The 17121-nt window shown below is 43.4% G+C and overlaps 1 protein-coding gene across 2 annotated transcripts in view; it reads left to right on the forward strand.

Moving 5' to 3' along the window:
* The first annotated feature begins 3920 nt into the window (after window positions 1-3920).
* LTBP1 (latent transforming growth factor beta binding protein 1) overlaps window positions 3921-17121 on the forward strand; it is a 182722-nt gene continuing 169521 nt past the window's right edge. The window contains exons 1-2 of one of the 2 annotated variants that reach the window (XM_083858430.1): window positions 3921-4457; window positions 4714-4784. In XM_083858430.1, coding sequence (XP_083714556.1) covers window positions 3988-4457; window positions 4714-4784 — 541 coding nt within the window. In that variant the 5' untranslated portion in view covers window positions 3921-3987. Of the gene's footprint in view, window positions 4458-4713; window positions 4785-17121 lie in introns of those variants that run through there. The other variant, XM_083858429.1, reaches the window with a different exon arrangement.

The following is a 17121-nucleotide window of genomic DNA, read 5'->3' on the forward strand; positions in this document are numbered from 1 at the left end:
GTAGAGTTAATTGCAGTTCCTGCCTGAAGGAACAAACAACAATCAGGGTTGGAAGGTACAGTTCTGTTTGAAAAATAGCATGTAGAAATGATACTTTTATCTACATAGTCTAACCCTGCAAATCACATATGTATTCAGAGTCACGTGTGCTATATACTTTAGTGACATAATAAACACCAATTACTTCTTTTTCCTCTCTGATGACAGTTAGACTAAGCTGTTTTCTTTTGTTCAAAAGAAATACTCTCCACATTAGAGTCATGTTACCTGTACAGAGCTATGGCTAAAGGTGTAATTTAGAGAGAAAACACAGGACTTTTTTTCAGATAATTGTATAGTACAGAAAAAGAGCAAATACAGGTCTCCAGCTGATTCTCAGCTTACAAGAAATTATAGACTGCTTTTCCTCCTTTAGCTCAAAAAAGGTTTGAAGTAACATTACTGAAGCTAATGGAACTACAGTACTGTAAAAGTTTTCTTAAATAACCAAAATTGAGGCTAAATACAGCATTCAGCCTTGCCAAACTCTAATGTTAAATGTGAGTTCCCAACCCATCTTTCCTTACAAGCCAAGACTTGCTGCCTGGTGGATCTACAAGATCACCAGGGCCATTTACTGACATAGTTGGACACATCAGGCATAGTTGGACACATCAGGCATTGCTGATCATTCAACTTCCTGCCTGGCTAATGTGGACATCATGTCATCGAGGGAGATGCAGTGGCACTGTGATGCTTATTGCTGGCTCAGCAATCACCTGTGCTCAGCTGACTTCAGCCTCAGCATAACTGCATATCCTCACTGAAGTGTCCTGCAAAGGTCCCTGCCTTGCCCTGCAAGCCCATGCACCAGGCACATCCTCCATGAGACACAGGGCAACAGTTGTTTGATGAAAAGAATGGTGGAGGTCTGAGTGCTGCCAGCTTTGACAGCTCAGAACAATTGTCCTTCCTCATTCAACTCACGAGACTGACCCCAAAGTCATGAGAGTGGAGCAAAAACATATACAGCAGTTTAGTTCTTCCTTTTTATTCTGGTTTGAATTATGCTATTTTAGTTCTTCTTGTAGATACTCACACTCTCAAACTGGCTTCTCCCCTGTCCATTAAGCCTTCAAACCTTGAAGCAGTCCTGCCATCTCATCAGGGCAGCAGTTCTGCCTCCTGCATGTGTCCTGCTCCCAGTCTTCCAGCCAGTTCTGCCCTTCTCAGCCTCAGTCTCACATGCTTACCATGGAGCATCCAGAGGTCTGCCCCTCTGGTGGGTGGTGTACAGACTTTAAGGAACTTTATATTTCCTTATGTCCACCCTTTAGTCACAAACCACAGGGGACAAGAACAGAAACAGGGCAAACTGCTTTCCCAACTCTTCTTTATAAGAGGGCTGTGCCTGAAAGGTGGTGTGAGATATTAATTCCTGTTTGTCACTGCTAACTCGAGTCAGTGTCTTTTCCACAGGAGCTGAGGAGGCAGCCAGAGCAGCTTTCCCACAAGCAGTGACACTATTTACTAAAGAATCCTTAGAACTTTAGTAGTCATCTGTCTTGATTTTAAAAGGCCAGCATCTGGCTATTTTGTAGTGGATGAACTTTTGGTCCTTTGGACACAGAAACTTCTACATGTGAAGAAGTTTTGAGCTTAGATTTAGTCTGCAGTGGTGGTTCACTGAAGTCCTCTTTTAGCTTCAAACTTCTGTGGCCAACCTGATGTGTTACTGCAGCCAAACCTGGTCCCTAACATCCAAGATCTTGTGGAGAAGAAGGAGGGGGAGGAAGGGAGGAAGCAAAACCAGAGAGCAGACAAATGGAAAAGTGTGGATTTCTGTGCTAGAAAAAAAAAAGAACACTGAAAATCAGATGTCATGTGAATTTGTGAGGAGTGCTTGACCTCTAGCAATCAATTTCAGATAATACTAAATATTTTTTCAGGAATGTTTTTATACCTCAGTGATTCTATGCAAGGCATCCACCTTTGTGGATTTATTTCCCTTGAGGTTTCTCACCATTTGCTGTACAGTAGCCAGTAATTTGCCCCCTGCTTGACATGACTTAAACCTCACATTTCTTAAAAGCAACTGGCTTCTGCTGTGGAATAATGCAGTTTTTGCCCTCTGTTCAACAAACCCAGCCACACACGGAGCTGTGATGTCATTCTGGAAAACTTCTGAAGGACAGCGGGCTTGTGCAGCAGCAATCCTGAGTACCAAGTCAGTCTCTCTCCACTTACCCAGTCCTCACCTCCCCACACTGGTTTCAAGGTGTTTTTCTGTTCCCTAAATGCTGTAAAAACATTTAGCATAGTTGAAATTCACAGTAATTAGCCTTTGGAAGGCTGAGCAGTTCACTTGCTGGGAATGTTTTCCAAGTTCAAAAGACAATAGGTGTGTATGTTTGTTATGAGAAGAGGCAGTGGTCCCACAGTTAACTTCCTAGGTAACTTCCAAGTGGGGCTCTGAAACTTTTAGGCTTTATCTCAGTTTTCCTCTGAAGCACCACAGAGTTTCATTCTCATTTAACCCACTGTGGATTTAGAATACCCAAGTACTTGTGGCATTTTCTTTCCAAAAACTGGGTTTCAATTCAGACCTCTGGAGGCACAGAAACCTTTAACATTGATGCGGATCCCTTACACTGTGACTATAGCAGGCTCCAAACTCTCATCTATTTAAAACATCTATTTATTTTTGAGCAGTTTTAAATAGATGAGAACTAAGGAGGAAGGGACCCTTGTGCTGCTAACACTGGCTCTCGCCTAGAATGGAGTCACTGTAAACCCCTCCTGCTCCCCTGGCCGGCTCTGGAGCTGTGCCAAGAGCATTTAAGAGCAAAATCTCGTCAGTTTGAAGCCGGGGTCAGTGTCCTTAAAGCTTTGGAAGAGAGCAGGGGAGAACCCTGGGAGGAGGACCTGAATTCCGAGCTATTGGATTTGCAAACTGATTCTCCACCAAGTTTCTTGGAAAGAACTCGGACGCACCGGCTTCTGAGTGTTTTAAAAGATGTAACCTTCGGGTTTTTTTGTGAACTTTGTTTTTTTGTTTACAGTGCTGAAGGGTGAGACCGGTTAAGACACACTGGAGAAAAACGTGGGCAGTTTTGCTTATGCCTTAATTACGAGTGTGTGGTTTGTATTTCATCCTTTACTGATACATACTGCTTTAGGAACATCAGGAGAAACAAGGAAGAGTATGGTCCCCTCCTAATCCTGCTGAGAGCAACCTCTGGCTTTCATCAGCCTGGGAGGGAGGAATGTGCTTTACCTACACCGCCTGTGCCATCGAGTTCCCACCTACAGAGCGAGGCGCTCACCACGCTTTGGGGGTTTAAAGCCTGGCCTCCGTTCATGAAAGCAGAGGAGCGATGTCCAGCTGTTGCCGAGGTACAGGCGCTGTGCTGTGGCCGGCACACGCTCCCGCAGGTATCGGGGGTTCTGCAGCCGGGGGGTGTCCGGGGGGTGTCCAGGGTGTCCCGGGGGGTCCGGGGTCACCTGGCCCGGCCGCGCCCCCTCCCCTCCCGCCTGACGTCACGGGCCCCCATTGGCTGCGGGGCCGGCCCCGGGGCTCCCCCGCCCGCCCCTCCCCGCACGCGCTCCCGGCCCAGAACTCCGAAATAAAGCGGGGTTCGGGACAGCCCCCGCCGGCTCCTTACACACCCGCGCAGCCCCCCGGCAGCCCAGACATCTGCTCTCCATTGCGACCACCGTCTGCAGCAAACCCCGTTCCCCTGCCGCTCCTCCTCCCCGGGCCGGCCCGCAGCTCGCCTCGCTTCCTTTCTTCCAGCGATGTTTTCCTGCTCCGCGGGGCCAAGTGTTTGCTGAACTTTGCTAACAGTTCGGGGGGCGGGCGGGAGGATCCGGAGGGGATTTTCCCTTCTCCCCCCGGCCCGGAGCAGGTCGGGGGCGGCGGGCGGAGGAGGATCCGCGCCCGGGCAGGTCGCAGGTCGGAGAGGAAACCCTGGGCTCCGCGAACTGTGCAGGGCTCCCGCCGTGGACATGGGTCGGATCAGACGGGGCTTCCTCCTCCTCCTCCTCCTGGCTGCCTGCGCGCTTTTGTCCCCCGGGCTGGCGGCCCCCGAGAAGGGCCGGCTGAGGAGGATCACCTACGTGCTGCAGCCCGGCCGGGGGGGCTCGGCGGGCAGCCGGCAGCAGCGCCCGGCGCTCCTCGGGGGGGAGCAGCACCAGCAGCAGCAGCGGCAGCGGCAGGGCACGTTCAATGTGCGGCTGGACACGCGTTTCGGGCTCCCGGAGCGGAGCCGGCGGACGAGCAAAGCGGGCAGCGCGGCCGTGCAGCTCCGCCTGGGGCCCGCCGGGCAGCTCCCCCCCAACCCGGCCACTGCTCACGCCTTCCCCAGGCCGGGCCGGCTCAGCCCGCGGCTCCGGGCACCGCCGGGGCCCCCCGGCAACAGCAGCAGCAGCGCCGCGCTGCCCCTCCGCCAGGAGCACCCGCCGCCACCGCAGCCGGGGTAAGGACCCCCCGTTCCGCCCCACTGCCCGCAGCTCTGCCGCCCCTCGGGATCGGCTACAGGGCGGGGGGCTCCGGGGGCACCCCCCCGGCCCCGGTGGGCGCCCAGCGCCCGCGGCACACGGAGCCGGGCAGGGGCAGCTCCCCCGTCCCGGGAGTCCGTCGAGTTTAACCGGGAGATTTAATTCTTCCCGCCTTTTGTCTCTCTCCACTGTCGTGCCCCGCCGGCCACTGTTTGCTGTTTGCTGTTCCCGCAGGGTCAATGTGTGCGGGGGGCAGTGCTGCCACGGCTGGAGCAGGGCCACGGGCTCCCAGCGCTGCACCAAACGTGAGTACCTGCGGCGGGGACCGGAGCCCAGGGCACCTGGCGAGGTGATGGGTGCTGGGATCGTCCGTGGGCAAAGAGGGGCTGGCTGAGCTACAGAACCCACGGGGCAGATGTAACACTTTTCTCATCCTTAGATCACTCCTCAATAACCTCCACCTTTGCTAAAGGATGAATAGCGGGTGTCTCTTGCATGTATTCCTAGCGCAGAAAGTGACATTTTTTGGAGAGAGCTTTGTGGAGGATTTGTATGTGTGAACATCTCCCCGTCAGGTCTCGGTTTACAGGAGTTTTTAGAATGGGGGGGTTTAACAGGTAGAGAACCTGCCGAAGGAGCAGAGGTGGGGAGCAGGGCATTGCCATCTGCCCACACTGCCCATCACAGCACCCCACGTGGGTGACCCTGTGCTTACCACGTGGGATTTCTGGAGCACTGAACAACCTGAAGGAAGCGGGTTTGGTGAAGGTCCTGTAGAGTGACGTGACATACCTTTACTGGGATAACTAGAAACACAAAATGTGTGCATAAAATAACACCGATGGAGTCAATCCTGCTATGCTCCAGTTGTTCTTTCTAATGGGAAGGCGGAAGGATTTCTGCTGCTTTAGGCAGGATTTGGAATGATTGTAAATGGCTAAACTGAAGTGATGTCATAAGGTCAGGAAAGACTGGAATGGCATGTCTTCAGGAAACTCCTGTAAGAATCAGTGAGATTGATATACTGGGAATATTGCTTTAGTTCAGCAGGACAGGTTGCTGTTCCTGGGAGAGTTGGGGTAAACAATGCTTTCAAGACTTTTTTTATTTCCCACTGGCTTTTGTCCCTGTGTGGGATTTTTTCACAATAGGGAGCAATCACATCTGTAATCCTAAGGTCAAGTACCTTTGATCTGCATGGACCTGTTGCTAAGAAGCAAAGATTTTATGACAGTAGTTAAAGACAAAACTTCCCAATTTCCCTACTTATTTAGACATGTATTTAAGATATTCTTCTAAATCAGCATTTTCAAATGCATGCTGCTTTGTTAGATTAGTCACATTTTGCTTAACACCTTACAAGTACTAGAATGTTTTCCTTCAGCTTAGAGTGGTATTTGGAGACTAACTGCAGAGCTTAATAAACTTACCTTAGCTTAAAGACTAACCAAAATGAAAAAAACTCTTAGTAATTTCAGGACATTAAGTGAAAAATGTATTTTAACAGTGCTGTTGTCAACCAATTTTATTGTTACTATTTTGAACAAAACCCAAATAATGTTTTAGGGTATTTTTTAATGGCTTTTTCTCTGTCTTCTAGTAACTTTCATTTCCAGGCAACTTTTTTGTTCGTAAATTAAGTAATTTTCTTTGCTTTTTGTCCTTTGTGTTTCATCTTTTTCACTTCTTTGACTATCATTCATATTTTATTTTTGATTCCCTGTTGTTTTTAGAGTCTTGAGTAACGTCTAGGTCAGACATTTGGATTTTTATGGGATAGCTTTGTAGAATTTAATTTAAATCCATTAATTACATGGTTAGCTCATACAGTAACTGGAGGAATGGAGTAGCAGAGATAGAATTAAAAGAAAGAAAGGTGGGGGGGGTTCTCATTTTGTGCTTCTGATATTAGGTTCTCCTTAGCATTAAATATTTTTATTCCCTGCTCCGATGCTACTCTAATTCCTCCTAGCTGTGGTATAATAGACTTGGCTTGTATTTTCTCAGTTCACCCCTCTCTTGGCAGGCCAGGGGAAGCACTGAATGTACTCAAGTCGTCTGTTTTGTAACTTAGGCAAACCATGAGATAGCATTGACTTGATTCAGCTATGGAAGATTAGTCTCACAGTCATAAAAGCCAGATACCACCTTTTCTGGAAGTTCCTGATGTTCCTTTCAGAAGAAAAGAAAATCTATAACTGAGCAACAGTTAACTCCTTTATTTTCTGTAAAATGAAGTGAGTTTTTAAAATTCAGGTAGCAGGCTCTGTTGGTTTGGGGTGGCTTATTGCAGCAGTGGATTAGCTGTGCCACAGATGCTGGCACACCTGAGCTGACATGATACAAAATCAGTTTGATTCTGTCAGGGTTTATTAGTTCAGGCTCAGTATCACTTTAATAAGCTATTTAGTCTCTAGGGCCAGATCTTATTCTTTTGCATGGTGCAAAGCCTGAGTTAATAAACCCCAGGCCCATACCGGCTCTTTGCAGAGCCAAGTTCCATTTGTCTGCATCGCGCTTCCAGAACCAGAGTGCTGAGAGCCAGCTCTGATCAGCGAGGTTTATTAGCTCAGGTGTAATCCCGGGCTGGAACAAGCAGCGTGTGTTTCTGCTCTGCTGCGCCTGTGTGAATAAGCCTGACTGGAGCCCTCAGAAAGAGGGGCTGAAGGGCAGAGGTCTGTTCTTGCAGCCAGGCTGCTTTCCCTTCCCTTTGCCTTGCCTGATGGTGTTTGCTAGCCCTGCTTTCTCATGCCTGAGGCTCTGGCTGCCGTTCCCTTGGGTGACTTCTGTCCAGGCGGGTGGCAGTCTGTCACTGCCTGGGAGCAGTGACATGGCTTTTGCCTCAGCAGCAGCAGGGGGTGTTTGAAATGTTTCTGTGCAGGTCAGAGGGCAACATCTGTACAGAGGAGGCAAGAGAAATTTGCGAATCCTTTTATTTAAATTTTAATCTGAAGCTGAACTGCCTTTTGTGTTTACATTTGTTCATGTGCTCTTGGAAGCCTGACAATCCTCAGAAGGTGAGCTTCTGTCTTGCTGTAAACTCTGTGAGAGTGCCTACCATATCCAATTCAGGCATGTAGGGTTTTCCCCTCTCTAACATTTCAGTTTTACACTGTAAAGTTTTAAGAACTTTTTTCCAACTCAGAGTGACTTAAATTATGGAGAGCTGCATCATTATAATTAAAAAGATGAAATGAAAACACTCAGTGTAAACAGTATTCAGAAATGCTTTATGCTGGACATATGATGCCTAACAATCAAAACCAACCTTTTTGAAGCTTTCTGAACATCCACCTTTGGGTAAAGACAAAGGTGGGAAAAATTGAACCACAACAGTAAACATCTTGGAAGGTTAGAAGCATGTGAAAGGGTTTAGGACAAGGATTATCTTCCAGACATAGTTATCATAGGTTATAATCTGTGCAAATGCAGTAATGAGATACCACCAAGGCTGGAGACACTGTGTTTTGTTAGTACTTGCTGCATAACAGAACTTTATAGAAACATTAATTAGCTCTGTAACATGTCTTTAAGGCAAGTAAAGCTTAGAGTGTGGGGTTTTTATTATTTCATATATGGAAATTAAACCGTAGGTTAAATGTGGTCTTGGACAAGTTATAACAACTGTCAGGAAGGCCTGTGCTGGAAATCAGGAGTTCCCACCATCCAACTGGGTGTTTATCCTGTTGAAATCAGTTGTCTCCTACTTTGTTACTTACTACTAAATTTCTGTTAGTTAAAACTACTTCTACAAAATGTGCTCTTCTGTTTGTTCTGGTTTTGTTTGCTTAATGGTACAAGGAGCTGTTTTTCATGTTGGGAACATGAGAGAAAATTACCTATTGTATGTAGAAACTGATATCTTAAAAAGATAAATAGGAAGAACCACCTTGCTGTAGTAGTCAACCCCTTGTAAAATATATAGTGTGTTTTGCCTGGAGTATTAATAGCAATTGTTTGTGAGTGTTCTCAGTGTAAACTGTACGGTTAAAAAAATGGGAAGGAGAGAGCTAGCAGTTTTTAATGGCATGTGTTCCTTCCTGCAAAGGTGTGGGAAAGGCTCGCAGGGCAAAGAGGTGAGGAAGTGGATTTTGCAGGAACACATTTAGAGTAAATTTCCTACAGGGAGAGAAATTGCTGTCTATGCAGAACCCAGGTATGCCATCATTGTCAATTAAGATCAAAAGGGTCTTAAGTCTTTCTTAGCTGAAGGTGTTGAGTGTGCATGCCTGTATTCCATGCATAGGGCTGGTACTTTGCTGTTGGAACTGGACTGAATTCTGTGAGTTTGATCATGAGCTCTCTGTCTTGTGCACCTTGGGAAGGTCATCGGAAAATAAGAAAGCACTCTGTTGGCTTTTTCTCTGTATTAAAAGATCATCTTGCTAATTCTCTTTTAAAAAAGACTGCCCGAGTCACTGTTAAATAAAGATGTTACAGAGGTTTAATGTATTTTTCAGAGTAAGAAAATACCCAACAATAGATACTTGCTGCTGTAGAGGCAGGAGACTGGAAAATTGTGTGAATACTTGCCCGGAGGAAGGGTCTCCTTTGTTCAATTTCTGAATCTGCTTGTGCACTGCTGTTCAGTTTCAGCCCACTCCTCCCTGAATTTCCAGAGCTGTACTTCTCACTGTGGCTGAGTAAGCATCCTGCAGCTTTGTGTCTCCTTCAGGACACGGGCACTCGACAGTGTGACCAATGGTTCCAGATCACCTGAATGGAGTGTGCCCTAAGAGGCTTCCATCTTGTGCTTCTGAATTTCTTGGGGAAGGTGAGGGAAAGGTTGCATACTTAGGTCTTGTTCTGGAATAAGGTTAGGATTCAGACCTGGAAAGTTAGAGGAAAATACATGAGTCCTCCAGTTTAGACATAAAACTCTGTATCACTGAATATTTTAGAATATTGCTCAGAATCTACTCTTCTTTCTGTCTTCAGCTCTTAGGAAGTGGTATCCAGGAGAGCTGTACTTCTCATCTTTGGAACTGAGTACTTAAAATGTTTGCAGCTGTGCTTCTTGGAGGTTTTCTGGTCACAACTGGTTCCTGAGGCTTGTGCTTAATCAGTTTTGTGGGTTTGAGTTTTACCAAGTGCTGTTTATTTACATTGTATATACAAAGCCTAACTATAACATACTGTCCCAAAATGTTGTTTCTTCTCATTCTAAGGCCATCATCTCAGTAAAAGCAGTATCAATCTCCTTCAAATTATGTCTAAATCAAAATGTAATGTCAGGGTTTTAAAGAGACAAACTATTTTGACCCCGTGTGACTGACCTATACATTAGCCCTTTTTGATCTGTCCTTTGATGTGGTTTTTAAACAACTCAGAACTGAAAAACTGAAAGCTTTAGAACTTGGTTTTGCCTTTGCTTGCTACTGTAATATGTAAATAAAACTTTTGAATTTCATGTACAGGAAATGGGCTTTAATAATGGGAAAGCTCTTATTAGGCCTTGGTGGTAATTCTACTCTGCTTTATTTTTCACTTACTGCCCTTGGAAGTGGGTAGAACAACAGGGTCCAGACTCTTGTAGTCTTTGTCTACATTAGCAAGCAGCATGGAGCTGATCTATAGACAAAACCCTTTGGATTTGATGACCTGAGGCCCAGGGCAAATGTGTTTCAGGGCTTAGTGTTTTATTTTGGACAAGGTGTAGTCTGGTCTTGTGGAATGAACACCAATATGAAGCTGAAATACATTAGGTGTGTTTTTGGAGAGCTCATGTTTTGAGTTTCGCTTTTTATTATTTAGACATATTTTTTTCTTTGCATGTTAAAATAAATAGATTGCACACACCTAAAGATGGTCCCACAACACAAACCAAACCTCTGTAAGTGCAATTGGTATGACAGCTTCAGGAGAGACTGATATGAATCAGCAGTTATGCAGACTTCGAGCACAATGTCTGTCTCCTGGCCATGGTTGGCAGCCAACCTCCCTCCTGTGAGACCAGGCTGTAAAAGAGCTGTGAGAAGATGGGGAGCTGTTAGCTGCTGCCTGCTCTACACATGACCATGCCATGTGTCATTCCCTCATTTTGGTGAGGAAACTTAAGTCCACAATTAGTATGAAGTGAAACCTACCCAGCCTTCTCTTTGTGGGACACTGGGGACTTAACTGGAAACAAGCATATAATGGTACATAGCCTGTTTTGTACAAATACTGCAAGTGTGTATAGAATTAAGACAGAACAAAAAAACCCAAACCAAACCAAACCAAAAAAAAAAAACAACAAAAAACCCCCCAAAACAAACAAACAAACAAACAAACAAACAAACAAACCACACCCACAAACAAAACAAAACAAAACAAAAAACCACACCAGAAACAGAGAACCTTAAAGGAAACTTGTCAAGATGTTGTTCTCTCATACTGGAGCAGATGACAGATTGATAGTGAACTTGTTCAGCTCATTGCAGCAGTTAGTGACAAGAAAAGAAGCAGGACCTGCAATGAAGTTGCAGTAAATCTACAGTGGATAAAAAGTCCTGAACACTTCCCTTCTTAATAGACAATCAGAAGGAACACAGAAAACCGAGGTGTTTTGGGTTTTTTTTTCTCCCTCCCTTTCAGTTTGTTGGCTGTTTGTTTTCAGTGTGTAACTTGGAAGTGGAGTAGAAAGCTGTGTAGGTGCCAGGGAAAGCTGTGGTTCATCTGTCAGTTGTGCACTGTCTGGTTCTGTATGTGCAGGAACAAAATGATGTATTGACAGAGAAGTGATACTTTGATACTCACAGTACTAATGTTACACCTCTCTTCTTACAGCCACTCTTCCTGAGCATGGGAAAAGAAAGAGCTGAACAGGGGGCATGTTCCCCTCTCCTTCCTGTCCTGCAAAGTGGCTCTGTGTATGGGATCAGTGAGCCTCCCAGCCTTGGGAAAAGCAGGGCTCTAGCGAGGGAGGAGGTTCTGCTCTCTCTGAGGCTTTGAGAAGAGTGCAGCCTTCACCACTAAGGGCTGCTTGTACCAGCTGATCCTGCCTTAAAGCCAGCTTGGATTGCCTGGGAGCTGTAGGATTTGTGGAGGGGAGATGAAGAGGGGCATATACACCTCCCTAACTGTCTCCTTGTTCTGACTCCGGAGTACTGGGTGTTAACAAATTATTGATGACTCAGGTCCTCAAGTCAGTCCATGTTCTGTAACTGAAACATTAGAGTGATGTTGGGGTGGGTTTGATGTTTCTTTAGTTGGCTTTTTGCTCTACCTTTAAAAGCAGCAGTACTTGTGTAGCCTAGTTTATTCCTAGAAAATAGATCCTGCACATTGACTATGGAAAGAAAGCAGATCTTTAGCATTTCTCCACTTCTATGACTGCACACAGAGGAGGAGCAAGCGTTTTTACATGTTAGTAATGCAAGATGTTCATTTAAATATAGAGCTAAAAATAGGTCTGCTTGGGCATGTTCTTTCTTTTTGTGAGGTGCAGATAGTAATCCCTGCATATGGGAAATAGTTTTGTGTCCTATGGCAAGATTTTGTAATTGAGATCAGGTTCTTATTGTCTTTAGATGGCAGTTTAGGCCTGGAATTTCAGAGAAGCTCAACTGAATTGTGAACTCTTATTGGGAGTTGGTTGAATTTGGGGAAAAACTTTATTGTACTTACTGTTTTGCCTACTCTATTGTGATTAATAATTTCTCTAGTCTTTCTCTTTTTTGTAGCACTTCAGTTGTTCTGCATCCAGTTAAATATTTCCAGTTGCCTTTTTACTGAGCTTGTCTTAGTTTGTTCAGTTTCCTGCATATTTATTTTGAAGTATTTCATAGCAAAATAGCACTGTACTGAGAAACGTTAAGAGAATTAAGAGGATTGCACAGTGGAGTGTTAACCACTCGAGCAGCAGAAACAGTGTGTAACATGTGAATCTGCTCCTTTCCTTGGCTTAGTCTGTTCTGTAGTGAGCAATTTTTATTTGTGGGCGCTGGAATGATAAAGGGATTTGTAGCATGTGAAATGTTTGTGTTGTCAGAATATGCATAGTTAGGATTTCCTATAATTAAATACTTTAAAATGTCTCTCAGACTGTACAGTCTTAACTATTTATATTATACAAACTCCAGTAAACACAACATGAATGAAAATGCCAAGTGTCAAACAGTGTTATATTCTTGTTGCTGATAGAATAATGCATCCTTTTGCTGAAGTTAAGCTTTTGAAGTATTTGAGTACAGCTGCTATGCAATTCTGATAAGTCTTGGCATTTAGAGATTATACTATGGAGATCCATAGAATATGTTGGTAAAATACATTATGTTGCCATTAGGTTGAGAGAGAAACTGTTGTTTTGTGTGTTTGTTTTAGAAGTAATATGTATGCTAAAAGCATTGTTTTTTGTTTCCCTCCCTTTCTGGAGGTCATGTTTACATGCCAGTGTGGGAATGAATCTGATGGTTTGAAGTGGACAGCAAAGAATTCCAACACATGCTTTTATTTGAAGTATATTTAGGGAAAGAATTCCTTAAGACCATATAGTTACGATAAAAACAAGTTCCTGTGTAGAAAGGCACAGATGGTTGTAATACTACCTCCATTAGTAGTGTAGAGGTCACACAGGTTTTCTGCAGTTAATAGAATTTCTTAGAGTTATATAAAAGTAATTTCAACTTTTTTTTAATAGAATGGTCTTACAACAAGGTTGTATCACCCTTGGTGGCAAATTCCTCTCTCCTCCATTCTCAATGAATTTTTAGAATTATTGGATGTATTTCTGGTAAACTTTTCAATTTTTGAAACCTCTTTGGTGTGAGATACTCAGATAGAGAACTAGTTCCACAGAAAAGCATCAGCTTCAGTGAGCTTTTGGGTTTCTAGACTCCAGTTGCATCCTCAATCCTGACAATGGTTTAATACTTAAAAGGGTATTAAGAGTAAAAATGAAAAAATGAATGGTGAGCTGAGCAGTAGGGTAGTTTGGGGAACAGGAAATTCTAAAAACCATTGCTCTTCTGCAGGATGTCAGCACTGTATTCAGATTTTTCTGAGGGAAACTGGATTGTGCCTCTTTCCCTTCAGAACCCACAGCTTGTTGCCTTCCAAGGAAAGTGCTTTCACTGCTTTTCTTCTGGAATCTGTGGGGGATCATCACACTGTCTTTCAACCCAGCAGGAATTAAAGGTGCCTTTGTATCACAGCTTTTTGTTTAGGCTGTGCACTCAACCAGGATGAGCTGTGGTTTGGTTTCTTTGTGTGCTTGAGGAATAAAAATCTTGCATTCATGAAAAACGGCAGTTGTTATGCCTTTAACAGTATTCCTATGTTGCATGTAAAGAAGCTTGAAAACTCTGCCCTCAGCACAGATGTATCCATGTCATAGTGTTGGTTTTCCCCCTTTCTATAAACTTGATGCATGCATCATTTCTCAGCCATTTTGTGCTGGAATCTGAAACAGCTCTATACTTCAAATCCTTTTTCCAGTTGCTGTATTTCCTATTATTTGCCCTCTGGCATGTGTTGTGCCTGACAGGATTTACACACTCCAGTGGGAGAAGTTGATGTATGCTGTGCCTGTGTGTACTGTGATGAAATTTGTTGGAAGTCGGTCATTCTGTTTAAACTGGTGCTGGACCATTATGTGTGCTCAAGATGAGAAAAAAAAAAGGTAAATTTCATGTGGAAAAATAAAGAAATTTGGTGGATGGGTGCATTAGCAATAGCATAAGGCCCACAACACTGTTGTAGTGTAATTGTGTCAAAGTATTAGAAAGTCAGGAATGACATTGAAAAATGTTTGTGGACATTTAAGTACAAACCAAGCAGTTGCTTGTTAAAGGAAATACTTAAAGGTGGACCTGAGGCTAAAAGGCTAGAAACTTGGGTGCAGGAAACTTTTGGGATATTTAAATTTGTTTATTGTGAATTTCTCACTGAAAAATAATTTTTGTGGGTTTCTAGTCTCCACAGGGAAATAAACTTGTAAATGTGTTGTTACTTTTGAGGAAGTTAAAATAAGTGATTAGCATAGGAATGAGATTGTAATGATCTTAATCCAAGAATTAGTGTTTAATATTACTTTAATACAAACATATTTAGGACAAGTGGAATCACGTGTATTTTGATTAATTTGAAGGGACAAAAGAGAAATTTTTTATCTAAACTCCTTCCATACTTGACAATGTTTTACACTTACTGATTTGAGTATAATAAATTATGCTTAATTTAGAATGTATTAAACCAAATTACATTCTGGATATGTAGAAGTTTTAAAATATTTATGTGTTTTGAAACTATTATAAACCTTTTATTTTTGGGTCTTGCTTCTGCAAATATTTATATACGCTTTAACTGTAATGACATGAACACATGGACTGAAAAGTGTGTATGTATAGATCAGTCCCAAACCAACATCAGATGTTTTGGAAGGGGTGTGTTTAGACCCAACAGTAATATTTTTGTACTCTTGCTTTTCTGAAAGAATGTGACAGATACAACCATATGGCCTGATATGCATTTGTCAAACCCCATAGTAGTCTTTCTGAGAGAGTGGTGAGCAGTAGTTGGTTAGGGAAAGATGTATAAAAAGGTTGAGCATTTTAGGACACAGTTTTGGGCTTTTTGTGACTTAGGTGCTTCCAAAGCAAATGTATCACTGACTTTATTTTTAGTAGATCCAGAGTGAATGGTCTTAGAACACAAAGCAACCCAAAAGAATCCTTGTTCCCTCCCCACTGTATTGGGTCTGGCTGAGCTGGAGCTGTGCTTTGCATTGGTACCTAGAAAGGTGTTGGTAACACTCCAGGGTTTTGGCTGCTGCTGAGCAGCTCTGGCACAGCACCAGCAATGTCTCTCAACATTCCCCTCCCCCCTTCAACAGGCTGGGGATGGGCAAGATCCTGGGAGGGGACACAACGGGGACAGCTGACCCAAACTGGCTGAAGGGATATTCCACACCATATGACATCAGTTCAGATAGAAAAGCTAAGGAAAGGTGGAGAAACAGAAGGCATTTGTTATTTACAGAGCTTGCCTTCTGGTGCAAGCCTTATGCATGCTGAAGCCCTGCTTCTGGGGAAGTGGCTGACCATCACTTGCTGATGACAAGTAAAGAATAAGCCTGCTTTGTTTTTAGAAGTAAAGAATAAGCCTCCTTTGTTGTTTTTTGGGTTTTTTTTTCTCTCTACTTATGTGCACACAAACATTTGCTTTTTCTTTAGTAAACTGCCTTATCTCAACCTGTGAGTTGTTTTTGATATTTCTTTCCCCTGTCTAGCTGGGGACTGATAGAGCAGCTTAGTAGGCACCTGGCATCCAGCCAAGGTCAGCCTCACCACAAACCATACTTTTGGGAAGTGAGGAGAGATTGGTTATATCATCTATCCTGGTCTCTCAGTGTGGCCAACAGTGGTGGCACAGCAAGTTTTGGGTATTGCAGTGAAGTGGCTCAAAGAGCAGATCAGTCAACCTCTGACAGAAAAATCTATTGAGACTTATTAAACACAAAACCAGCACTCTTGCTCAGGAAGTTGCTGAGCCTCTAATTCTTAAAAGCTGTAGTGGTATAAACTTTTATTGTGTCTCACTCTGTCCTTAAGCATCCACCTTAGTAACAGAGGGAGAACACTGGACTAGGTGGATCTTTAATCTGACCCACTAAGCTTAGTCTCATTATTTGCATCTTCGCCAAGCTCCATTTTGAATTTCCAGTCATGGCCTCCTTGAATTGAATAGGATGAAGCCAATTGCCTTTAACAGCAGTATATTGGTCTGCTTTTCAGTTTTGAACTTAATACTTCCACACTTCAGTTTTTGGAAGCTTAGCTTTATGGAAAATACTGGTGTTCTCAGTTTTATGGGCCACTATTGTTGTCTTCAAACAAAATAATTAGGTCATTCATTTGGCACACTACAGCTGTCTTGAACATTGTAGAAACTAAACTGCTGTATTATGTCAATTAAAATGTTTGTTTTAATTCTTTCCTAAAAACGTGATCTTTTATCCAGTTATGTGGTCTTCTATTATGCAACATTAATGAAGGACTTCAGTCAAAAGGTTCATTGCTGTGAAGATCTAACGAAAGGGGTTTTCAGCCTGTTGTCACTGGTCTTTTATAACATCGTTGTTGGATATCCTGATGCTGCTTTTGTTCAAGGCCAGTTAGAGTAATGCAGTTTGTCCTGCAGAGCATTTGCATTGTGTACATGTAATGTGTTTTAGGGTTTACATTGCTGTCGGTGAAGTAAGAATGTTCAAGTCTGTGTGGGCAAAAAAGATGAGGTAATTTCAAAACAGGTTCTGTTTTTAGCTTTACAGTTTTCAATTCACTGCAACCTTGACTTTAATAAGTAGAAACTCAAGTTTTTGTAGGCTTCTGAAGCACAACTTTGGTTCTTAACTACAGGAAAAGGAGTTGCAGTTTTTTTCAGGGTTGTCTTTTGTGTTTGTATACATTGTTGCTTCACTTTTGAGAGGGGATGTGCCCTGATCAGTGTCCTAGCAGAGTAGATATTTTTTTCATACGGACTTTTGGTGTAGTCTTGTTAGCTTACTTCTGTGTTGAGTCATTGGTTTTAAATAATTTCTTGAGAAACTTAGAGGTTAATATAGGCACATGTCCAGAAGTCTCCAGAAGTACATTAATGCTTTCTTAATTTTTAAAACGGGACTTTTGAAAGTCTTGCTTTTAAGATTTTATTTTTTTTTTT

Source organism: Zosterops lateralis, assembly GCF_965231275.1.
Source record: "Zosterops lateralis genome assembly, chromosome: 3".
In the NCBI taxonomy this organism is placed as follows: Eukaryota; Metazoa; Chordata; class Aves; order Passeriformes; family Zosteropidae; genus Zosterops; species Zosterops lateralis.